Below are 27222 nucleotides of genomic sequence, written 5' to 3'. Positions count from 1 at the left end.
ACACATCACACCTCCTCCTCCATGCTTCACGGTGGGAACCAGCATGTAGAGTCCATCCGTTCACCTTTTCTGCGTTGCACAAAGACACGGTGGTTGGAACCAAAGATCTCAAATTTGGACTCATCAGACCAAAGCACAGATTTCCACTGGTCTAATGTCCATTCCTTGTGTTCTTTAGCCCAAACAAGTCTCTTCTGCTTGTTGCCTGTCCTTAGCAGTGGTTTCCTAGCAGCTATTTTACCATGAAGGCTGCTGCACAAAGTCTCCTCTTAACAGTTGTTGTAGAGATGTGTCTGCTGCTAGAACTCTGTGTGGCATTGACCTGGTCTCTAATCTGAGCTGCTGTTAACCTGCGATTTCTGGGGCTGGTGACTCGGATAAACTTATCCTCAGAAGCAGAGGTGACTCTTGGTCTTCCTTTCCTAGGACGGTCCTCATGTGAGCCAGTTTCTTTGTAGCACTTGATGGTTTTTGCCACTGCACTTGGGGACACTTTCAAAGTTTTCCCAATTTTTCAGACTGACTGACCTTCATTTCTTAAAGTAATGATGGCCACTCGTTTTTCTTTACTTCGCTGCTTTTTTCTTGCCATAATACAAATTCTAACAGTCTATTCAGTAGGACTATCAGCTGTGTATCCACCAGACTTCTGCACAACACAACTGATGGTCCCAACCCCATTTATAAGGCAAGAAATCCCACTTATTAAACCTGACAGGGCACACCTGTGAAGTGAAAACCATTCCCGGTGACTGCCTCTTGAAGCTCATCAAGAGAATGCCAAGAGTGTGCAAAGCAGTCATCAAAGCAAAAAGTGGCTACTTTGAAGAACCTAGAATATAAGACATAATTTCAGTTGTTTCACACTTTTTTGTTAAGTATATAATTCCACATGTGTTACCGTAGTTCATAGATTTGATGTCTTCAGTGTGAATGTACAATTTTCATAGTCATGAAAACACAGAAAAATCTTTAAATGAGAAGGTGTGTACAAACTTTTGGTCTGTACTGTATATATACTGTATACAGTACTGCAGACCCTCTATACAGAAATTATCGTGACATATATGCACTGTATGATAGAATAACCTCCAGCACTCAATAAAGCAAGAAAAAGAAAAAAATATTTTGTCGTGCAAAAATGAAATTTTTATTCTGGGAATTCACAGCCGATGAAGAACGCAACAGAAAGTTATTTCACCCAACATTTCAGCCTCTGTGGCCTTTCTCAAGGGTTCATTCTACATAACAAAACAAAATATATACATCAACATCACAAAATCAAACACACGTCACAAAAAGAACAGAGAAAACACTCTTTGTATACAAAATAATCCAATTAAATTTTTAAAATATTGTAGAATGTGAATCCATATATAAGAAAAATAGAACTACCATGGTTTTAAATTGTGTTCCACCGAGAAAAGCGAATATACGTTCATCAATGAGCCAGTTGTGTGCTTTGGAGCTACACTACGTGACTTTAGCTGAAGATCACAAAGTCGAGAGGATACCAAGAGGTCTTCGTGTCTCCCTTAGTCTAAGTTCACATTTGCGTTGTGCGCCGCAGCGTCGTCGCCGCAACGCACAACGCAAACAAAAACGCACCAAAACGCATGTACAACGCAGCGTTTTGCGCCGCATGCGTTCAACGCATGCGTCGCAAAACGCTGCGGGTTTTTGAAACGCAGTTGCGTTTTTACCAAAAAACGCAGCGTTTTTAGACGCATGCGTTTTTAGTGCAGTGAGTCATTCATCATCCCCCACCCACAATAAAAAGTGTCTACACAATAGATAAAGAACCACCAATGGCTAGAAGAGGGTTGGTGTTAACAAATGTGTATATACCCTGGCAGAGATGAATTCCTCCCATTTTGCTGGTATTCATGATGGAGCGAACCATGAACAGTATCTACATGGATATGGATATGGAATATGCCTTGGCTCATGCCTATGCTGTTGCCTGTTTTAATGAAAGGGAAAGGGAAAGACGGAGATGGAGTCGTCGCCGCTTTTGGATCCACCCTATAGTTGAAGTCCGGGAGAGTCGTGGAGCATACCATTGCTTGTTTGGCGAACTGAATGACAACCGGGAAAAATATTTCGAATATACCCGGATGTCACAGGAGAGCTTCCGCTATCTTCTGCGTCGGGTGGAAGGATCCATTAGCAGGCAGGACACGCAGCTCCGGAGAGCTATTTCCGCAGAGGAACGGCTGCTGGTGACTCTACGGTACGTTGCTGTTTGAATGACTGTGATATCTATTTACTTTTTATTTTATTTTATTAATTTTTTTCAATTGTAATGGTCAATGTACTTTTATAAATTATAATGTGCTTTATTCAAAATTTCTTTATCTTCTTTGCAGTTTCCTGGCTACCGGAGAAACGTTTAGGTCACTTCATTTTCAATTCCGGATTGGAGTCTCCACTCTTTCAGGAATTATTGCTGAGACATGCCGCGCTTTGTGGGATAATCTCCGGGAGGAATATTTACCTGTCCCTACAAGTGCAATCTGGGAGGCCAACGCACAGAAATTCAACCAAGTGTGTAATTTTCCAAACTGTATTGGCGCTGTCGATGGAAAGCACATTCGGATTACCAAGCCTGCGAAAAGTGGATCCCTTTTCTACAATTATAAAAAATACTTTTCAACTGTTCTCATGGCAATTGCCGGTGCGGACTGCCGTTTTCTCGCAGTGGACATTGGTGCATTTGGGCGTGCAAATGACTCGCGCACATTTAAAGAGTCGGATATGGGCCAAAAGTTATATGGAAACAATTTTAATTTCCCACAGCCACGACCTCTTCCCCACACCGAAGGCCCGGCGATGCCATTTGTTGTGGTAGGGGATGAGGCATTCCAAATGTCTGCCAACCTATTGAAACCCTACTCCAGTCGGGGCTTGGACCATACAAAAAGGGTTTTCAATTACAGACTGTCCAGGGCCAGAAGGACTGTGGAGTGTGCCTTTGGCATCCTCGTTTCCAAATGGCGGATATTGGGATCGGCCATTAATCTTAAAATTGAAACAGTGGATGAGGTGGTGAAGGCTTGTGTGGTTCTCCACAATTTCATTATGGCCAAAGAGAGAATAAATGTTGAACTGGATGAACCCATAGCCAACCCCTTGCCCGATTACCATGATCATCCTCTGAGGACAAGTGTGGAAATTGCGCAGATGCGTGATCGTTTTGCGGCCTATTTTGTGTCAGATGTTGGCCGTGTGTCATGGCAAGATCAAATGGTGTAGTAATGTTACTTTTGGACTGTCTTCTGATTGTAACTACACCAATAATACCTCTACTGTGACAGTTAGAAATATATTAAAAAAAAATAATTTTCCATTAAATGTGCAATCAAAGTTCCGTTTAGGTTGGTTTGGTATATGTCAAATTTTGCATCTAAGTATAGTTCACAAATTTAATGTTCCTATAAAAACTTGAACCTGTTGTTTTTAAAATATTAAAGAAAAAAGTTTTTAAATTCTATACCGATTCAAATACAATTTTTATACCATAATATTACATATACTTGTTTGTCTGATCGACCTGTATCTTTGTGTTTTACCTGATAAGCAACGATAACAGCGATGTTTTCCAATTGAAACCAGGGTAAATATCTGAAGCGTGGCCCTGCGCTTATCAACATGATGTTTACCCTGGTTACACGTGGGCCTCTGCATCGTTGTTCGCTGGAGAGATGTCTGTGACAGCTCTCCAGGGACCAACCAGCGGACGCTGCAGTGATCTGCATCATTGTCTGTTTCGCTGCTGCATTAAGTGTGAACACCTCATACAGCAATGAGAGACACCCAAAAAAAGACAAACTAAAAATTGAAAAAATAGTGTCTGACATTGCATATATGAGGTGTTTGAAGCACAAAATATGTGTAGACAGCACATGGCGTGATTTGCCGAGAAAAATTCTGGAAAATAATAGCATAAATAATAACAAATAGTGTTTTTTAAAAATAACATTTTTTATTGGGGGAAAACAGAAAACAAAAAGGGTTCTTAAACTTAGGGTGTTTCCACCTGTGCCACCAGAGGGGAATGGTAGGTGTCTTCTCTGGAATGGTGAGAGAAATGGGAGGATGATGGAGAAGATGACGATGATGGCGAAGAGGAGGATACATAGTCAAGTAGACTTGATGGGAGATCCAAACCCTCCCCAGGGTATACTGGGGAGGAAACCGCCACCTCTGTAGGGGAGGGAGGAGGCAACACAAGCCTTGTTTGGCCATGGCTGCTCCTACTGCGACTCGAGCCCCTACGGACAGTTGGTGTTGTCACTGGAACAGCAACCTGAGCCTCTTTGTGTGCCCGTCTGTGTTTCCTCTTTTTTTTTTTTTTTTTGGGTCCTGTGGCAGGTTCCCCAGCATGATGACGCCTACGGGAGGATGAAGGCATGGCAGGAGCAGGAGTCGGCGGCACTATATGGTGCCTGTGGTGGCGTCGCTCGGCACGTGGACCACGGTGGGGTGGCTGGAGTGGCTCTCCAGCAGGAGTGGGAGTCATGCTTGCCAGCGACGGCACTACTGCCATTGTCGCTGACTGCATGACCCCAGCCTGCTGGAGAGCCCTCACGTAGGAAGTGTTGCAGGACTGCATCACTGAAATCTGTAGTTCCGGCGTAAGGTGTTCCACCATGCCCTTAGCAATGGTACTAAAAAAATGTTTTGCCGGATTTGAGAGCTCGGTTTCAATTGTTTCAAGGCGCCGGTCGATATTGGACAGACGAGTGTCCATGTTATCGCTCAACGCCTTGAAACAGTTCTGGAAAACCGTGCTCAAATGCAAAAATTCGGGCATGGTTGGCCTGTCCGAGGCCCGCTGGCGCTGTCGGGAATACCCAAACGAAGGTGCGCCAGAGGCCTCGGCCAGGGGAACACCTGATGTACCGGCTGCCGGTTCACCAGATGGTGGTGCAAGCCTGCTGTCGCTGTGGGAGGGCTGTGATGGATCAGATGGCGATTCATGAAGGACCGCTTCTGCGGGGCGAGCTCTCTCGAGGGTGCTGCTGTGTGTCCTGTGAAAAGATAATGAAAAAATTAGTCTTCAATGAATAACCTCTCCCATACGCCAACTCCTGGAATAAAAATAGCATTACATTACACAATAATACAAATCCTCTGTCTCACAGTCTGTGTGGCCAATAATTAATTTCTGATTGTTATCGCCAGCTGACCGTTAGGGCCGACGATAACAATCATGAACATTCCCGCTGTCAAAGCATTTTGACCGTATACCACTGTGGGTATAAAAATTTTGTAATCGAAAACTCTTTCTGGAAGCTGCCTATGCCACAAAAATAGTTGAAAATTTAATGTCAAGATAAAAAATTAAATAAAAAAAAAACCAGTGATTTCACTGATCTGATTGCAGGAACGACCATGATGTTAGACTCATGTGATCGAGACTTCATCATTATTCCTGCAATCAGAACTACCCTGACTCAGAACTTAACCTGTCATGGACTACAAGGACTCACGCTTAACCCAAAAAATTAACTAATGGCCTATATAGCATTTTAATAGGGATACATTTACGTGGATGGCCAATATGTTACGCTGACTACATGGATGGGCAATACAGTATGTGCCTGTGAAATATACTATGTGGATACGTGGCTAGAACGTGTGGTATGTGGCTGCGATATTGTTACCTGCCAATATACTATGTGGATGCACAATGTACGTGGCTGGGCAATGTACTATGTGTTTGTGCAGTAGGCTATGTGGCTGGGCACTGTAATGGGGCTGTGCAATATGTTTTGTGGACAAAATACTTACTGACGGCGGCCAAGGACTGGTCTTAAGAACTGTAAACATTTGGAATATTTATAGGGCACAGACTTGGCCGCAGCAGCACCACTCTTCGAGCGCTCCTCCTCTGCCCGTAGCCCCTTATTGAAACGGTCCTTGATGGATCGCCATCTGATCCTCAACCTTTTAACTGTGAATGCAAAGGAAAAAAAAGGTTACATATGTAGCATTTGAAATGGATAAAACAACCGTGTGCGATGCAAAACTTTAGGTGTTTATTGCATCACACACGGTTGTGTTTATCCTGGAAAGATGGTGGGTCATAGCAACGTATCTGCACGGCGTATCAGCAATACTCACCAAAGTTGGTTTTTTCTTTTGCAGGAGCTATGTCAAAGCCCTCCCACAGCGACTTTGCCACCTCTACCCACAAACGCCTCAACACCACCTGGTCCATGTGCCGGGAGTCACGGCTGTCCCACAACGGGCCACGCTCCTGGATGCTTGATATGAGGAGCTCCACATCAATGACTCCATGGTCCCGTTGTGAAACCTAGAAAAATTACAAACAGAAAAGGTTACAAATATGCAAATATTAACAAACACCAGCACCTGTCATGATATGTACCTTGGCCCTATCCTTTGTCATTTGATATATGTATATTGATGGTTTCTACACCTGTATTTTTGAATGTTTTGGTTGTTTCACCTTTGCTATCTTCCCCCAATACTTGCTACCCTGAAAAGTTTGAATGTAAGCTTACTAAACATCCCTAGTGAAAGCAGGATGCTAATCAAAAAAAAAAAAGAAATTGTTTAATAAAAATACTCACTCGCCGTCCTGACGCCACACCTTGGCCCTGACCTCTCTGCTCCCGCTGACTTCCTTCACCCTCACTTGAAGAAGCCTGTAAAAATTGTATAAAGAAATTATTTTAAAAACTACAAATGACTGCGAATAGTAAGGAAATTGACATAATTACTCACCACACTCCCCTGCGCCGATTGGCTCGATTCTGACACAGTGGCCATTGTAGCACGTTTGTTCTGGCATGAAAAAATGAAAAAAAAAAAATCAAAACTAAACCTAAATATGGCACATACATTAAAATATGCCAAAAATTTTTTACAACAACCACATTTGACTTTTGACTGATCGGACAAAGCAAAAATAAGAAAGCGACACCACAACGCCATACATTGCAAGAGAAGACAATCAATAGAAGAAACTATACAAGAATAGACCCAAACCAAAAAGCAAAAATAGACACCTATGTCCAAAAATGGACATATCAAAACTTTCTGAAAAAACATTACAGGCACAAAAATACAATGAAAGAGCAAAATAATGAACGCAATACTTTACAATTGCAACAAGACATGATCCTAAAAAACAACATCTTGTGACATCTAACCACAGAAAGACAAAAGGCAATAAAAACCATTCTAGATAACAAGCAATAAACATTACGGGTCAACCGCTGTAAAAATATACAGCAACCCAAACATAAACCATAGCCAAATAGAAAATAAAACACATGGAATTTTTAAAAAAGGCCACCACCAAAAATAATATAAACAAATAAAAATTATACTACACACTTTGCAATGCAATCAGTCAATGAAGGAAGATATATGCCATACGGAAAACGACGTAAAAACATCAGCGATATTTTTTAAAATAAAGGGAAAGTACAATTGAAACTATAATGGCATAGCAGCAGCATGGAACTATACAATACAAAGACATCATAAATGTTGCCCCCCCACCAGCAAGAAAATACACTCAAGGAAAGAAAAAATAAAGCCAACAGCATAATCCAAAACACAGCAAGACATGAGCCAAGAAAATGCCACACAGTTACCACCAACAATAGAAACCAGAAAAACATGCACCAGAAATTTTACAAGACAAAATGAGCAAAAATCAATACATTGAACAACCACATGACACAAGAACAAAACACATAACCAAACCCAAAGTAACGTAAAACAAAAAAATAAAAGAAAAAAAAATTAAATAAAATAAATGCAATCCTATCAGAACCAGACAAACAATTTTTCAATAACAACCCATAACCGTAATAGCACAGACCAAACATTACAAAAATATAGACAAATCAAGAAATAAAACACAGAATACAAAATGTGCAAAGAGAAATATATACTTACAAGTTTGGAAAGCAGATTCTCCAGTCTAGTCTTGTCTGGTGTGATGACTTGTGAAAGACAATGGCAAACCCCTCGTTTCTTTATATATATAGGTTGTTTTTTTTGTGTCTAGACAAAGTCTAGACAATGTTTTGCATTTTTTTATTGGAAAACGCATGCGTCGTACAACGCACCACGACGCAAGTACTTGCGTTGTCTGCGTTGTCAATACAAGTCAATGGGAAAAAAGGCGCATCGCCGACGCAAACACGACGCAAACACGACGCATGCGTTTTTTAAAAGGTCGGCGCCGCCAGAAAAATGCAACATGTTGCGTTTGCCGCGCCCAGACAGGTGCGCCCTAACGCCGCATGCGGCGTAAAACGCAACACAACGCAACACAACGCATGCACATGCGGCCCCATGCGGCGCCAATGTTAAAGATAGGGCCGCACGACGCATGCGTTTTGTTGCGGCGGCGACGCTGCGGCGCAAACCGCAAATGTGAACGTACCCTTAGACCCACTCTTTTTCAGGACAAACCTGATTTTTGTCAAAAATTCGAGAGCATTTTAAATAAAATGTTCTATGGACATTATTATACTTACAATTGAATATCTCCATAAAGAACTTACAACTATTGAGGAACAGATCACGTCTATTAAACAACAACTTAGTGATACATTGACTACTGAAAAATTTGACCTTATTTTACAAAAAGACTAAGAAAATTATTGAAGATTTTAGGTCTCATTAAGGCTACGTTCACATTTGCGTTGTTGGGCGCAGCGTCGACGACGCAACCAACAACGCATGTGCACAACGCTGCGTTTTGCGACGCATGCGTTGTCATAATATCGCACAGAGCAGGAATTTCGGCGCAGGGAAAATGCTACAAGTAGCGTCCTCTGCACCCTGTCTGTGCGTCTATATGATGCATGCGTCGTAAAACGCAGTACAACGCATACCGGCGCATGTCCATGCGCCCCCCATGTTAAAGATAGGGGCGTATGACGCATGCGTCGACGACGTTGCGCCCAACAACGCAAATGTGAACGTAGCCTTACAGGATAAGAAAAGATCCAAATTTTTACGGGACGCGGAGGATTATCACCGTGACCAGGGGTATAGATGGCGGGATACAAGCTACTACAGAGAAAGACAGAACTATCGACGTGGCAATTCTTCAACATCCTCTGGTTCGGAAAGCGACTTCATGTCTCGTACTCCCCTTCCTTTTTTAGAGCAAAGGCGGGGGAAAAATATAAGAGGCCGACGAGGAGGGGGCATGGACAATAAAACATCCGAGACCACACGGATACGCACACGTTCACAGGTCGGGACAACTAGATTGTCTACAACATATCGTCCTAGAACCTTTCTCCCATCGAATACAATGTCCTACAGAGGGGACTCTCATTTTGCCCTACACCCTCCTTCAAAAGCTTCTCATTAGACCAAGAATTATATCGTTTCTATAGATCCTTAAGATTAAACGCACATTTTAGTGGTAATGTCACTCAGAGTCAGGCTGTGTGTACCACTGGAGAGAATCCAACGGTGAATTCAGCACAATTTCAACTCAAACGTTTGGGTCTTAGAATTCCTAGTAGTTCTAATCCGCCACGCACATATCATCCCATTGAAACTTTCATCTGATTGGTTAGGAGGGACATTGACCGGAATCTTAACTACATCAACAAAGGGTCAGTTCATGCACATAGAAATTTATCTCTTTTACAACATAATGCCTTAAAAGTCTTTGAAGGATAACAAACAAATTGTGGTGAAACCCGCTGATAAAGGGGGTTCAAATGTAATCATGGACAAATCCCATTATGTATCCATTATTCAATCACAATTGAATGATCATCGGGCCACATATGAACCTATTGATTGAGATCCCACTTTTGAGATAGCAAAGGAGATACGTTGGGTTTTGGATATTTATAAGAGATTGGGGGTTACTGATGAAAAATTAAACGAATATTTGGTCAATTCTAAACCTACAACACCAGTAATTTATATACTCCCGAAAGTACATAAAGATTTGATGAACCCACCAGAACGGCCTATTGTGGCGCCCACGAATTCTATTTTATCACCTTTAGTAATAACACTTGATCGTATTCATACTCCATCACTACTCTATATCCCATCATAAATCATAAAGACACTACGGATTTTTTGACTAAGTTACGAGAGATTAGTCCTGTCCCCACAGGGAGTATACTGGTTACCTTGGATGTAAACAGTTTATATACGAGACGGCTATTGATCACCTTGAAGGGATAGAGGTAGTTCACTGGTTCTTAACAGAACATACAGACTTCTCTTCAGAACAACTCCAATTTTGTATGGATTTACTGTCCCTGATCTCAAACAAGAATTTTTTTTCTTTTTAATGACCAATATTATATACAAAAAACTGGTACAGCCATGGGCTCAAACATGGCTCCACCTTACGCCAATATTTTTATGGAAGCATTTGAGAAGAATTTTGTATATACTCACTCGTTATTTCAGTCGTATTCTATATATTGGAAAAGGTATATAGATGATATCTTTATGATATGGAAAGGAAGTGAGAATTACTTCACTCAATTTGTGGGGAGTATTAACACTTCTATCCCTAATCTTAAATTGTCTATGCAAACAAGTTCAACATGTATTAACTTTCTTGACACCCTTATTACATTAGAAACCGATGGAGTCTTTGATATAGATCTTTACACCAAACCAACGGATATAAACAGTCTATTGCATTATACCAGCTGCCACCCTCAACATGGTAAACAATCCCTACCGAAATCCCAATTTCATCGAGTATCAAGGATTGTGTCTAATGAAACAAAAAGAATGACACGTCAGAGTGAAACCGGTTGTTACTTACCGGTAATAGGATTTTACAGAGTCCACGACAGCACCCACTACGAGAGAGGGGATCCGCCCACCATCAGGACAGGAACCTACAGGTTAAAAAGGGGGGGGGTCCCCCTCGCCTCTCCAGAGTACAAGGGATACCGCCATTGAATTAGTACATGATAAATATTCTTTAAACAACACTAAATACCATCACCCCTACAGAGTGAAATCTGAAAAGCACACCTTCCAAAGAGTGCGGGAAACCAGTGCTTAACTCCGGGGAGGGAATGTGCGGGTGCTGTCGTGGACTCTGTAAAATCCTATTACCGGTAAGTAACAGCTGGTTTTCCTATCGCCACAACAGCACCCATTATGAGAGACTTTCAGAGACTATTCATCTGGGAGGGACCACAGGACTAAATACTGAATGCCCAGAGTCTAGGCTGGAATTGGATGATAGATCAAGCCGGTAGTGTTTATAAAAAGGTGGAAGGAGATGACCACGTTGCTGACTTCCATATTATATCAATGGGAACATCCACTTTCTCTGCCCAGGATGAGGCCATAGCTCGAGTGGAGTGGGCTTTGATGCCTTTAGGTGGCGTTTCCCCTTTGGCAGAATAGGCAAGACCTATCGCATCCCTGATCCATCTGGCGATAGAACTTTGTGACACTCGAACCTCTCCTTTGATTCTGGAAAGAAACGAACAGAGCCCTGCTCTGCCTCCAGCTTTGTGTCTTATTTAAATATTCTAGTACTGCTCTCTTAACATCTAGTGTATGCCATTTCTGCTCTTCTGCTGTGACTGTATTACCGTAAAAGGATGGTAAATATATCTCCTGACTCATATTGAACCTAGAAGCTACCTTTGGTAAATATGCTGGGTCCGGTTTCAAAACAATTTTATCCTGAAAGACCATTAGATAGGGAGGATCCGCTGATAACGCTTGGATATCACTAACTCGTCTAGCAGAAGTAAGGGCTAAAGGTACCTTCACACATAATGATATCGTTAACGATATTGTTGCTTTTTGTGACGTAGCAACGATATCGTTAAGGAAATCGTTATGTGTGACAGCGACCAACGATCAGGCCCCTGCTGGGAGATCGTTGGTCGCTGAACAAAGTTCAGAACTTTATTTCGTCGCTGGATCTCTCGTGGACATCGCTGGATCGGCGTGTGAGACACCGATCCAGCGATGTCTTCACTGGTAACCAGGATAAACATCGGGTAACTAAGCGCAGGGCCGCTACATACTACATACTTACCTACCGCTGTCTGTCCCCGGCGCTGTGCTCTGCACTCCTCCTGTACTGGCTGTGAGCGTCGGTCAGCCGGAAAGCAGAGCGGTGACGTCACCGCTCTGCTTTCCGGCCGCTGTGCTCACAGACAGTACAGGAGGAGTGCAGAGAAGCAGAGCGCCGGGGACAGACAGCGGTAGGTAAGTATGTAGTGTTTTTTTTTTTTTTACTTTTACGCTGGTAACCAGGGTAAACATCGGGTTACTAAGCGCGGCCCTGCGCTTAGTTACCCGATGTTTACCCTGGTTACCCGGGGACTTCGGGATCGTTGGTCGCTGGAGAGCTGTCTGTGTGACAGCTCTCCAGCGACCAAACAGCGACGCTGCAGCGATCCGGATCGTTGTCTGTATCGCTGCAGCGTCGCTTAATGTGAAGGGGCCTTAACAAAAGAGCTGTCTTTAGGGTTAGAATCTTAATTGAGGCAGAATCTAATGGCTCGAAAGGGGGTTGTGTTAACGCATCTAACACCAAGTTTAAATCCCATGGCGGCAATCTAGCAATATGAACTGGGTTACTACGCTCAGTAGCTTTAATAAATCTAGAAATCCATCTTTTTCCCGACACATTGCTGTTATATAGGGCTCCTAAAGCTGACACTTGAACCCTAAGAGTATTAACTGCCAACCCCAATTCTCGGCCCTTCTGCAAGAATTCTAGAATAGCCTGAATTGGAACATGGTCTGTTAGGGGGGTGCTGATGAAATGTAAGAAATTTTTTCCAGACCTTAGAATAAAATTTTGGTAGTAACCTCTTTTCGGCTATTTAGCAAAGTAGATATTAAGGCCTCTGAAAATCCTTGAAAAAATTGAGAAAGGAGCCCCAGACTCACAGGTAACACCCAAGGATCGGTTACCGACATCGCTCTGAGTAAAGAAAACCATGGTCTTCTGGGCCAGAAGGGGGCAATTAGAACTACTCTCGCCTTCTCCTCCCTGATAATCCTGAGAACTCGAGGAATCAAGCACATTGGGGGGAACGCATATGCTAGAGGGAAATCCCAACAGACTTGAAGGGAGTCTACTATGCATGGTCTGTTTGCCACCTGAAGCGATGCAAACTTCCTGACCTGCCTGTTTCCCCTTGTAGCAAACAGGTCTATAACTGGTAACCCCCAGAGCCTGACTATTTGTTTGAAAATTTGTCTGTCCAGGGACCATTCCCCCTGGCGTAGACAATGTCAGCTGAGATAATCTGCTTCCACATTGAGTTCCCCTTTTATGTGAACTGCTGAAAGGGAAAGGAAGTGAGTTTCGGCTAAGGTGAGTATCTCTGCAGTGGTGGACATTAGAGATTGTGATCTTGTCCCCCCTGATGGTTGAGGTAGGCTACTACTGTCATATTTTTGGTCTGCACCCGTACATGTGAACCCCGCAGATCCGGTAGAAACTGAAGGAACGCATATTTGACTGCTGCGAGTTCTTTCAAATTTGAAGAACTTTGGGATTCTAGGATTGACCACCGCCCTTGGGCCAGAACGTCCCCCATGTGAGCTCCCCCACCCAATGGGCTGGCATCGGTCGTGACTTTGTTCTCCGGTATGATTCCCCATTGAACCCCCTTTGATAAATGGTACATGTCCAGCCACCACTTTAGGTCGTAAAGAGTGGCGGTTGAAGGCCTGAGTTTCCCATTTAGGCGACCTTGAAGCTTCCCTTCTGCCTCGAGGATCTCGGATTGTAGTACACTAGTATGGGATTGAGCCCATTGAACAGCCGGTATACATGATGTCAATGACCCCAGCAGGGACATTGCGTCTCTTAAAGTTAGATCTAGATTTTTTCTCACTGCCGTGACCTTGTGAATAATCCTTTGTTTTTTCTCTTCTGGTAGAAAACATAACTGATCTTCCAAGTTTAGAAGAATACCGAAGAAAACTTGACGCGTTGAGGGTTCTAGTTTTGATTTCTTTAGGTTGATCAACCAACCAAGGTCCTGCAGAGATGATATTATACAGTTTAAGCGGGCCTTACATTGGATAACCGAATTTCCAATTATCAGGAAATCGTCCAAGTAGGGTACAACCAGGGTATCTTTTTCTCTGACATAGGCCATAACGTCTGCAATCATCTTAGTAAATACCCTCGGGGTCATAGATAGACCAAAAGGCATTGCCGTAAGCTGAAAATGCCTATCCTGATCGTTTAGCCGCACCGCCATTGTGAGGAACTGCTGGTGATCCTTGTAAATGGGTAGATGGTAGTAAGGATCTCTTAGATCCAGCACAGACATGTAACACCTGGGAAATAGAAGTTTAGTTGTCGACCTAATGGACTCCATTTTAAACGCACAATATTGTAGAAATTTATTTAATTTTCGCAAATTTATGATGCTCCTAAAGGATCCATCAGGCTTGGAAAGCAAAAATAAAGGAGAATAAAATCCCTCCCTTTCTTGATCCTTTGGTACTTCTACAATAACTTCCTTTTTTCTCAACTGCTGAATTTCTATTTCTAAGGCCTGTTGTTGGTCCGAAGAATTAAGAGTAGTCAATACATAACTCGGAGGTACTTTACGAAATTCTAATTTCAACCCTGATGCAACTATAGCCAAGATCCAGCTACTGGATGTTATCTTGGCCCATTGGTTAAAGAAATATTTTAATCTACCACCCACTGGGAGGTCTGTTTTATCTGTAGTTGCATCTGCGTCTCGATGATGAAGAGCCCCCGGACGTATGCACCTTTTTTCTTTGGCTCCGCCGGTTCCCAATCTCGGTCTGAATAAGACCTCCAGAAAGGCATACGTCTTCTGAAGGCATTTCTGAAAGTAGGATTAAATACTTTAGGAAATCTTTTTTTCCTATCCTCAGCTTTTGCAAGGATATCATCCAGCACGGGGCCAAATAAGTACTCACCCTTGCATGGAATAGTACATAATTTTGCTCTGGCTTGAGCATCACCCTTCCAAGTCTTAAGCCAGAGAGCCCGCCGGGCAGCATTCGAAAGACCTGCCGATCTGGCTGCTAACTTTAAAGAGTCTACCGATGCATCTGCCAAGTATGCTACCCCTTCACGAATTTGAGATAGAGAGTCCAGCAGTTTATCTCTAGGGACCTTAGCTTTTAGCCGGTCCTCCAACTGACTTACCCAGACCACAATAGATCTGGCAGTACAGGTACTAGCGATCGCAGGCTTAAATGCTCCGGATGACAACTCCCAAACCTTCTTTAAGAACATGTCCGCTTTTCTGTCAGATGGATCCTTAAGAAGGCCTACATCCTCCAGTGGTAGAGTGGCTGACTTTGATGTGGAAGCCACAGCTGCGTCCACCTTAGGGACTTTTACCCACTGAGACAAAAGTTCATCATCAAAGGGGTATCTCTCCTTTTTGCGGATAATGGTAAAAACTCTTTATCCTGTTTATCCCATTCACGCCTAACAAGATTTTTAACTGTGTCTACCACCGGGAAGGATTTGCGATTTTTCTGACATAACCCCGCAAACATGATATCCTGGGTGGATCTGGGTTCCTTATTATCTGCAACCCCCATGGTCGTGCGAACCGCCTTCACTAACACATCCATATTTTCTACAGAAAAGCATGGTCTTCCCTCCTCATCCGAGGAGGGTGGTGATGAAGAGTCTGAACATTCGCCCTCCTATAGAGATGGGCTGGAATCAGACGATAAGCCCACACTAGGTTTTCCATCCCGCCTGCTTTTCAGGGAACATTTGATTTCTTCCCTAATAACCGCTCTTAAGTCCGATGCAAGGAAGGGAGCTTCTTCCTCTAAAGTACGGCAAATACACACCTGACACAGCTTTTTAACATAGCTGTCTGGTAAGGGTACTGTGCATAGCGCACACTGCTTGTGTTTGGTTTTTGTTGTTTTTTTTAACCTATAACAAAGCACAAGAAACAAAACAAATCAGCTACCAGGTGTAGATCACACACTCACCCAAGGCTGATCAAAGGAGTACCAGTTCCGGAGGAGGTGAATTGTCGTGTAACACTGGGGCGTTCGAACGCTGCTGCCCCCGTACCACACCGCTGCTGCTTCTTGAACGGCTGCTACAGCTCTTTCTGTGCTGCTCCGCCACCTCCACCTGAAGGTGCTCTGTGTCCCCAACAGAGGACATCTCGCCGCACACTGCTCACCTGCTCCGGCTGTTTTAAGATATGCCGCGCGCCTCCTCCCCAGAAGTACCTGCAACTACTTCCGGGTCACAAGCGCTTTGTCTTCCCTGGATGAGCGCTCACGCAACCCAGGGCGGCATTCCCCGGCCCCTGGGATCGTGACATCCTTGTGCAAAGTCGAGGAGGGGTCTGCAAGCAGTACACACCCGACGCTGCTTCCAGTGCCCCTGTCTCTGCCATTCCCGCAGAGACCACGCAGAGGCTGATGGATCTGGGTGAGTCTTCAACCTGCAGGCTCCTGTGCAGGACAGGAACCCAAACTGGAGAGGCGAGGGGGACCGCCCCTTTTTAACCTGTAGGTTCCTGTCCTGATGGTGGGCGGATCCCCTTTCTCGTAATGGGTGCTGTCATGGCAATAGGAAAATGACACGTAAATTTATACAACGGGGGTACCCTAAAAGAACACTTAAACCTATGATGCCCAGCCCCACTATGGTACCCAAGGACGATTATTCCCAGAGACATAGAATACCCTTTGTGAGCACATATCATCCCTTTTCAAATATCATCAAAAATTGCATCTTTCGCCATTGGTGTCTCTTGGGTAAGGCCTACCCAGACATACCAGAATTTAATGATAAACCAATGATGCGCTTTAAGAAACCTCCGAATCTTAGAAATCTTCTTGTTAGGGCTGACATCGGAACAGATCGACCCCCTCTTACACAGAGAACACTTTTACCTTCCCGCGTTTACAATGTTCTGATATCACCAGGGGCGATACTTTTTCACACCCCAGATCGGGTAAAATATTTCAGGTAGAGGGATTTCATACATGCGAATCATCTTTTGTGGTGTATCTGACTAAGTGTCCATGCGGTCTCCAACATGTTGGGGGAAACTACTCAGCATATCCGGGACGGCATATCACAACATAAGGCGACTAGAAGGTGTAAAAGACTCATGTTACCTATCCCGCCACATTTTGTTGCTGAAGGTCACAATGTATCTCAACTAAAATATCAGGTTATAGAAAGTATTGCATTACCCAGGACAGGTGGGGACAGGATTAAGAAATTAAAAATAAGGGAATCTTTCTGGATTTTCACGTTACAGACATTGGAACCATGGGGTCTTAATAGGGAGTATGAAATCCCCTATTGAATGATCTAATGCTTTTTTTTCTGAAATGACCTGTCTGTATTATGAAAATTGACTTTGTACGTGGATTTTCTTTTTTTCTCTTTTAGCCTTTTCAGGTTACATAATGAACCTGGTAATTAGTTATTATTACATCTCCTTTTTTCGTGATACATAATATTCTCATTCTCCTTTAATCCTTCTCTGTCTTCCTTTTCCTTTCTTCCTCCCTTTTTTCCCCCCCCCTTGTCCATTTTCCTTCCCGGGATCACCACATCTCTGGGACTCTTTGCACAGGATTCCGCTCACATTTACAGGTAATTATCACTTTGATAGTTGTATTTGCTTCTTTGGTTATTTTCTGTGGCTTTCTAACAATCTTTAAGTTTGCTTATTAGCTCCATTTTTTCATAGGAGATTAATTGTTTTTTTTTTTCTTTCACCTTTTTTATCCTCTTCCACTTTTTGATGTGCATGATATGTTCTAATACAGACATGTGGGATATGTGGATTCCCAGTTAACATGATAAACAATATAATTCATGTGGCTTTATAAGAGTTTCTTTTCTCGGAACTGTCGCTTTGGATATGTTCTTAGTTGAACACACAACTGGCTCATCGATGAACGTATATTCGCTTTTCTCAGTGGAAAACAATTTCAAACCATGGTAGTTCTATTTTTCTTATATATGGATTCACATTATACAATATTTTAAAAATTGAATTGTATTATTTTGTATACGAAGAGTGTTTTCTCTGTTCTTTTCGTGACGTGTAGTTGATTTTGTGATGTTGATGTATATATTTTGTTTTGTTATGTAGAATGAACCCTTGAGAAAGGCCACACAGGCCGAAATGTTGGGTGCAATAACTTTCTGTTGCGTTCTTCATCGGCTGTGAATTTCCAGAATAAAAATTTCATTTTTGCACGACAAAAGATTTTTTTCTTTTTCTTGCTTTATTGAGTGCTGGAGGTTATTCTATCATACTGACAATATTTTTTCCTCTAGAGCAAAATGTACAAGTTTGGTGTGTGCAGATGTAACCTTGATCTATCTATCCACACACATATACACATATATATCTACTATATAATTGTCTAAGGGTCACTTCTGTCTGTCTGTCTGTCACAGATATTCATTGGTCGCGGCCTCTGTCTGTCATGGAAATCCAAGTCGCTGATTGGTCGTGGCAAAACGCCCACGACCATTGCCACGACCAATCAGCGACGGGCACAGTCCGGCGGCAACATGGCCGCTCCTCCCTCCCCGCAGTCAGTGCCCGCTCCATACTCCCCTCCTGTCATCCAGTCATCCCTCACACAGAGTTAATGGCAGGGTTAACGGATCACGGTGTAACGCACTCCGTTAACGCTGCTATTAACCCTGTGTGACCAACTTTTTACTATTGATGCTGCGTATGCAGCATCAATAGTAAAAACATCTAATGTTACAGATAATAATAATAATAATAATAATAAAAACGTTATTCTCACCCTCCGACGTGCGTGCTGTCCTCGGCCGTGCAAGCGGCAGATTCCGGTGCCAAGGATGCTATGCGAGAAGGACCTGCCATGACGTCACAGTCATGTGACCGCGACATCATCACAGGTCCTGCACTCATACCAACCCTGGGACCGGAAGCTGCCGCGTGCACCGCAGACAGGCGACAGAACTACAAGGGGCCCTCGGAAGGGGAGTATATTTATTTTTTATTTTAAGTCTTTTTTAACCTGTTTTATATGTGACTGGGCAATATACTACGTGGCTCTGTGCTGTATACTATGTGGCTGGACAATATACTACGTCGATGTGCTGTATACTACGTCGCTGTGCAATATACTACATGGCTCTGTGCTGTATACTATGTGGCTGTGCAATATACTACATGGACATGCATATTCTAAAATACCCGATGCGTTAGAATTGGGCCAGTATGTATGTATGTATGTGTGTATGTATGTATGTGTGTATACACACACACACACACTATATACAGTACTGCAGCCCCCTCTATACAGAGACTGTAGTGATATATACACTGTATACAGTACTGCAGCCCCCTCTATACAGAGACTGTAGTGATATATACACTGTATACAGTACTGCAGCCCCCTCTATACAGAGACTGTAGTGATATATATACACTGTATACAGTACTGCAGCCCCCTCTATACAGAGACTGTAGTGATATATATACACTGTATACAGTACTGCAGCCCCCTCTATACAGAGACTGTAGTGACATATATACACTGTATACAGTACTGCAGCCCCCTCTATACAGAGACTGTAGTGATATATATACACTGTATACATTACCGCAGCCCCCTCTATATAGATTGTAGTTGTGTGTTTGTATATATATATATATATATATACACACAAATATACATACACATACACACACTGTATACAGTACTACAGCCCCCTTTATACAAAGACTGTAGTGATATATATACACTGTATACAGTACTGCAGCCCCCTCTATACAAAGACTGTAGTGATATATATACACTGTATACAGTACTGCAGCCCCCTCTATACAGAGACTGTAGTGATATATATACACGGTATACAGTACTGCAGCCCCCTCTATACAGAGACTGTAGTGATATATATATACACTGTATACAGTACTGCAGCCCCCTCTATACAGAGACTGTAGTGATATATATACACTGTATACAGTACTGCAGCCCCCTCTATACAGAGACTGTAGTGATATATATACACGGTATACAGTACTGCAGCCCCCTCTATACAGAGACTGTAGTGATATATATACACTGTATACAGTACTGCAGCCCCCTCTATACAGAGACTGTAGTGATATATATACACTGTATACAGTTCTGCAGCCCCCTCTATACAGAGACTGTAGTGATATATATACACGGTATACAGTACTGCAGCCCCCTCTATACAGAGACTGTAGTGATATATATACACTGTATACATTACTGCAGCCCCCTCTATACGGAGACTGTAGTGATATATATACACTGTATACAGTACTGCAGCCCCCTCTATACAGAGACTGTAGTGACATATACACGGTATACAGTACTGCAGCCCCCTCTATACAGAGACTGTAGTGATATATATACACGGTATACAGTACTGCAGCCCCCTCTATACAGAGACTGTAGTGATATATATACACGGTATACAGTACTGCAGCCCCCTCTATACAGAGACTGTAGTGATATATATACACGGTATACAGTTCTGCAGCCCCCTCTATACAGAGACTGTAGTGACATATATACACTGTATACATTACTGCAGCCCCCTCTATACAGAGACTGTAGTGATATATATACACAGTATACAGTACTGCAGCCCCCTCTATACGGAGACTGTAGTGACATATACACTGTATACAGTACTGCAGCCCCCTCTATACATAGACTGTAGTGATATATATACACAGTATACAGTACTGCAGCCCCCTCTATACAGAGACTGTAGTGATATATATACACAGTATACAGTACTGCAGCCCCCTCTATACAGAGACTGTAGTGATATATATACACAGTATACAGTACTGCAGCCCCCTCTATACGGAGACTGTAGTGACATATACACTGTATACAGTACTGCAGCCCCCTCTATACAGAGACTGTAGTGATATATATACACTATATACAGTACTGCAGCCCCCTCTATACAGAGACTGTAGTGATATATATACACTGTATACAGTACTGCAGCCCCCTCTATACAGAGACTGTAGTGATATATATACACTGTATACAGTACTGCAGCCCCCTCTATACAGAGACTGTAGTGATATATATACACTGTATACAGTACTGCAGCCCCCTCTATACAGAGACTGTAGTGATATATATACACGGTATACAGTACTGCAGCCCCCTCTATACAGAGACTGTAGTGATATATATACACTGTATACAGTACTGCAGCCCCCTCTATACAGAGACTGTAGTGACATATACACGGTATACAGTACTGCAGCCCCCTCTATACAGAGACTGTAGTGATATATATACACTGTATACAGTTCTGCAGCCCCCTCTATACAGAGACTGTAGTGACATATACACGGTATACATTACTGCAGCCCCCTCTATACAGAGACTGTAGTGACATATATACACTGTATACAGTACTGCAGCCCCCTCTATACAGAGACTGTAGTGATATATATACACTGTATACAGTACTGCAGCCCCCTCTATACAGAGACTGTAGTGATATATATACACTGTATACAGTACTGCAGCCCCCTCTATACAGAGACTGTAGTGATATATATACACAGTATACAGTACTGCAGCCCCCTCTATACGGAGACTGTAGTGACATATACACTGTATACAGTACTGCAGCCCCCTCTATACATAGACTGTAGTGATATATATACACAGTATACAGTACTGCAGCCCCCTCTATACAGAGACTGTAGTGATATATATACACAGTATACAGTACTGCAGCCCCCTCTATACAGAGACTGTAGTGATATATATACACAGTATACAGTACTGCAGCCCCCTCTATACGGAGACTGTAGTGACATATACACTGTATACAGTACTGCAGCCCCCTCTATACAGAGACTGTAGTGATATATATACACTATATACAGTACTGCAGCCCCCTCTATACAGAGACTGTAGTGATATATATACACTGTATACAGTACTGCAGCCCCCTCTATACAGAGACTGTAGTGATATATATACACTGTATACAGTACTGCAGCCCCCTCTATACAGAGACTGTAGTGATATATATACACTGTATACAGTACTGCAGCCCCCTCTATACAGAGACTGTAGTGATATATATACACGGTATACAGTACTGCAGCCCCCTCTATACAGAGACTGTAGTGATATATATACACTGTATACAGTACTGCAGCCCCCTCTATACAGAGACTGTAGTGACATATACACGGTATACAGTACTGCAGCCCCCTCTATACAGAGACTGTAGTGATATATATACACTGTATACAGTTCTGCAGCCCCCTCTATACAGAGACTGTAGTGACATATACACGGTATACAGTACTGCAGCCCCCTCTATACAGAGACTGTAGTGATATATATACACTGTATACAGTACTGCAGCCCCCTCTATACAGAGACTGTAGTGACATATACACGGTATACAGTACTGCAGCCCCCTCTATACAGAGACTGTAGTGATATATATACACTGTATACAGTTCTGCAGCCCCCTCTATACAGAGACTGTAGTGATATATATACACTGTATACAGTACTGCAGCCCCCTCTATACAGAGACTGTAGTGATATATATACACTGTATACAGTACTGCAGCCCCCTCTATACATAGACTGTAGTGATATATATACACTGTATACAGTTCTGCAGCCCCCTCTATACAGAGACTGTAGTGATATATATACACTATATACAGTACTGCAGCCCCCTCTATACAGAGACTGTAGTGACATATACACTGTATACAGTTCTGCAGCCCCCTCTATACAGAGACTGTAGTGATATATATACACTGTATACATTACTGCAGCCCCCTCTATACATAGACTGTAGTGATATATATACACTATATACAGTACTGCAGCCCCCTCTATACAGAGACTGTAGTGATATATATACACTGTATACAGTTCTGCAGCCCCCTCTATACATAGACTGTAGTGATATATATACACTGTATACAGTTCTGCAGCCCCCTCTATACAGAGACTGTAGTGATATATATACACTGTATACAGTACTGCAGCCCCCTCTATACAGAGACTGTAGTGATATATATACACTATATACAGTACTGCAGCCCCCTCTATACAGATACTGTAGTGATATATATACACTGTATACAGTACTGCAGCCCCCTCTATACAGAGACTGTAGTGATATATATATACACTGTATACAGTACTGCAGCCCCCTCTATACAGAGACTGTAGTGATATATATACACTGTATACAGTACTGCAGCCCCCTCTATACAGAGACTGTAGTGATATATATACACTATATACAGTACTGCAGCCCCCTCTATACAGAGACTGTAGTGATATATATACACTGTATACAGTTCTGCAGCCCCCTCTATACATAGACTGTAGTGATATATATACACTGTATACAGTACTGCAGCCCCCTCTATACAGAGACTGTAGTGATATATATACACTATATACATTACTGCAGCCCCCTCTATACGGAGACTGTAGTGATATATATACACTGTATACATTACTGCAGCCCCCTCTATACGGAGACTGTAGTGATATATATACACTGTATACAGTACTGCAGCCCCCTCTATACAGAGACTGTAGTGATATATATACACTGTATACAGTACTGCAGCCCCCTCTATACAGAGACTGTAGTGACATATACACGGTATACAGTACTGCAGCCCCCTCTATACAGAGACTGTAGTGATATATACACGGTATACAGTACTGTAGCCCCCTCTATACAGAGACTGTAGTGATATATACACACTGTATACAGTACTGCAGCCCCCTCTATACAGAGACTGTAGTGATATATACACACTGTATACAGTACTGCAGCCCCCTCTATACGGAGACTGTAGTGATATATATACACTATATACAGTACTGCAGCCCCCTCTATACAGAGACTGTAGTGATATATATACACTGTATACAGTACTGCAGCCCCCTCTATACATAGACTGTAGTGATATATATACACTGTATACAGTTCTGCAGCCCCCTCTATACAGAGACTGTAGTGATATATATACACTATATACAGTACTGCAGCCCCCTCTATACAGAGACTGTAGTGACATATACACTGTATACAGTTCTGCAGCCCCCTCTATACAGAGACTGTAGTGATATATATACACTGTATACAGTACTGCAGCCCCCTCTATACAGAGACTGTAGTGATATATATACACTGTATACAGTACTGCAGCCCCCTCTATACAGAGACTGTAGTGATATATATACACTGTATACAGTACTGCAGCCCCCTCTATACATAGACTGTAGTGATATATATACACTATATACAGTACTGCAGCCCCCTCTATACAGAGACTGTAGTGATATATATACACTGTATACAGTTCTGCAGCCCCCTCTATACATAGACTGTAGTGATATATATACACTGTATACAGTTCTGCAGCCCCCTCTATACAGAGACTGTAGTGATATATACACTGTATACAGTACTGCAGCCCCCTCTATACAGAGACTGTAGTGATATATATACACTGTATACAGTACTGCAGCCCCCTCTATACAGAGACTGTAGTGATATATATACACTATATACAGTACTGCAGCCCCCTCTATACAGAGACTGTAGTGATATATATACACTGTATACAGTTCTGCAGCCCCCTCTATACATAGACTGTAGTGATATATATACACTGTATACAGTACTGCAGCCCCCTCTATACAGAGACTGTAGTGATATATATACACTATATACATTACTGCAGCCCCCTCTATACGGAGACTGTAGTGATATATATACACTGTATACATTACTGCAGCCCCCTCTATACAGAGACTGTAGTGATATATATACACTGTATACAGTACTGCAGCCCCCTCTATACGGAGACTGTAGTGATATATATACACTGTATACAGTACTGCAGCCCCCTCTATACAGAGACTGTAGTGATATATATACACTGTATACAGTACTGCAGCCCCCTCTATACAGAGACTGTAGTGACATATACACGGTATACAGTACTGCAGCCCCCTCTATACAGAGACTGTAGTGATATATACACACTGTATACAGTACTGCAGCCCCCTCTATACAGAGACTGTAGTGATATATATACACTGTATACAGTACTGCAGCCCCCTCTATACAGAGACTGTAGTGATATATACACGGTATACAGTACTGTAGCCCCCTCTATACAGAGACTGTAGTGATATATACACACTGTATACAGTACTGCAGCCCCCTCTATACAGAGACTGTAGTGACATATACACTGTATACAGTACTGCAGCCCCCTCTATACAGAGACTGTAGTGATATATATACACTGTATACAGTTCTGCAGCCCCCTCTATATAGAGACTGTAGTGACATATATACACTATATACAGTACTGCAGCCCCCTCTATACAGAGACTGTAGTGATATATATACACTATATACAGTACTGCAGCCCCCTCTATACAGAGACTGTAGTGACATATATACACTGTATACAGTTCTGCAGCCCCCTCTATATAGAGACTGTAGTGACATATATACACTATATACAGTACTGCAGCCCCCTCTATACAGAGACTGTAGTGATATATATACACGGTATACAGTACTGCAGCCCCCTCTATACAGAGACTGTAGTGATATATACACTGTATACAGTACTGCAGCCCCCTCTATACAGAGACTGTAGTGATATATACACTGTATACATTACTGCAGCCCCCTCTATACAGAGACTGTAGTGATATATATACACTGTATACAGTACTGCAGCCCCCTCTATACAGAGACTGTAGTGACATATACACACTGTATACAGTACTGCAGCCCCCTCTATACAGAGACTGTAGTGATATATATACACTGTATACAGTACTGCAGCCCCCTCTATACAGAGACTGTAGTGATATATATACACTGTATACAGTACTGCAGCCCCCTCTATACAGAGACTGTAGTGATATATATACACTGTATACATTACTGCAGCCCCCTCTATACAGAGACTGTAGTGATATATATACACTGTATACAGTACTGCAGCCCCCTCTATACAGAGACTGTAGTGATATATATACACTGTATACAGTACTGCAGCCCCCACTATACAGAGACTGTAGTGATATATATACACTGTATACATTACTGCAGCCCCCTCTATACAGAGACTGTAGTGATATATATACACTGTATACATTACTGCAGCCCCCTCTATACAGAGACTGTAGTGATATATATACACTGTATACAGTACTGCAGCCCCCTCTATACAGAGACTGTAGTGATATATATACACTGTATACAGTACTGCAGCCCCCTCTATACAGAGACTGTAGTGACATATATACACTGTATACAGTACTGCAGCCCCCTCTATACAGAGACTGTAGTGATATATATACACTGTATACAGTACTGCAGCCCCCTCTATACAGAGACTGTAGTGATATATATACACTGTATACAGTACTGCAGCCCCCTCTATACATAGACTGTAGTGATATATACACACTGTATACAGTACTGCAGCCCCCTCTATACATAGACTGTAGTGATATATACACACTGTATACAGTACTGCAGCCCCCTCTATACAGAGACTGTAGTGATATATATACACTGTATACAGTACTGCAGCCCCCTCTATACATAGACTGTAGTGATATATACACACTGTATACAGTACTGCAGCCCCCTCTATACAGAGACTGTAGTGATATATATACACTGTATACAGTACTGCAGCCCCCTCTATACAGAGACTGTAGTGATATATATACACTGTATACAGTACTGCAGCCCCCTCTATACATAGACTGTAGTGATATATACACACTGTATACAGTACTGCAGCCCCCTCTATACATAGACTGTAGTGATATATACACACTGTATACAGTACTGCAGCCCCCTCTATACATAGACTGTAGTGATATATATACACTGTATACAGTACTGCAGCCCCCTCTATACATAGACTGTAGTGATATATACACACTGTATACAGTACTGCAGCCCCCTCTATACAGAGACTGTAGTGATATATATACACTGTATACAGTACTGCAGCCCCCTCTATACAGAGACTGTAGTGATATATATACACTGTATACATTACTGCAGCCCCCTCTATACAGAGACTGTAGTGACATATACACGGTATACAGTACTGCAGCCCCCTCTATACAGAGACTGTA

The 27222-nt window shown here is 42.5% G+C and overlaps 2 protein-coding genes across 2 annotated transcripts in view; one reads left to right on the top strand and one right to left on the bottom strand.

Annotated features, from left to right (window-relative positions):
- The window catches only part of LOC138652065 (ATPase family AAA domain-containing protein 3-A), a 136810-nt gene that overhangs the window by 54454 nt on the left and 55134 nt on the right, over positions 1-27222 (bottom strand). The gene's annotated exons all lie outside the window — the stretch shown is intronic.
- Positions 1890-4006, top strand: LOC138651547 (uncharacterized). Its single transcript, XM_069741841.1, has 2 exons — positions 1890-2233; positions 2370-4006. The coding sequence occupies exons 1-2, from the start codon at positions 1890-1892 to the stop codon at positions 3253-3255; spliced, it is 1230 nt and encodes a 409-aa protein (XP_069597942.1). The 3' UTR covers positions 3256-4006.

Source organism: Ranitomeya imitator, chromosome 10, assembly GCF_032444005.1.
Source record: "Ranitomeya imitator isolate aRanImi1 chromosome 10, aRanImi1.pri, whole genome shotgun sequence".
NCBI classification, from domain to species: domain Eukaryota; kingdom Metazoa; phylum Chordata; class Amphibia; order Anura; family Dendrobatidae; genus Ranitomeya; species Ranitomeya imitator.
Note: the sequence above shows the minus strand (reverse complement) of the source record. Positions and strands in the feature narration are given on the sequence as shown.

Coding starts and splice junctions, on each gene's coding strand:
- LOC138651547 (XM_069741841.1), top strand. CDS start 1,890: ATGGAGCGAACCATGAACAGTATCTACATGGATATGGATATGGAATAT. Junction 2,234..2,369: donor CGGCTGCTGGTGACTCTACG/GTACGTTGCTGT, acceptor TCTTCTTTGCAG/TTTCCTGGCTACCGGAGAAA.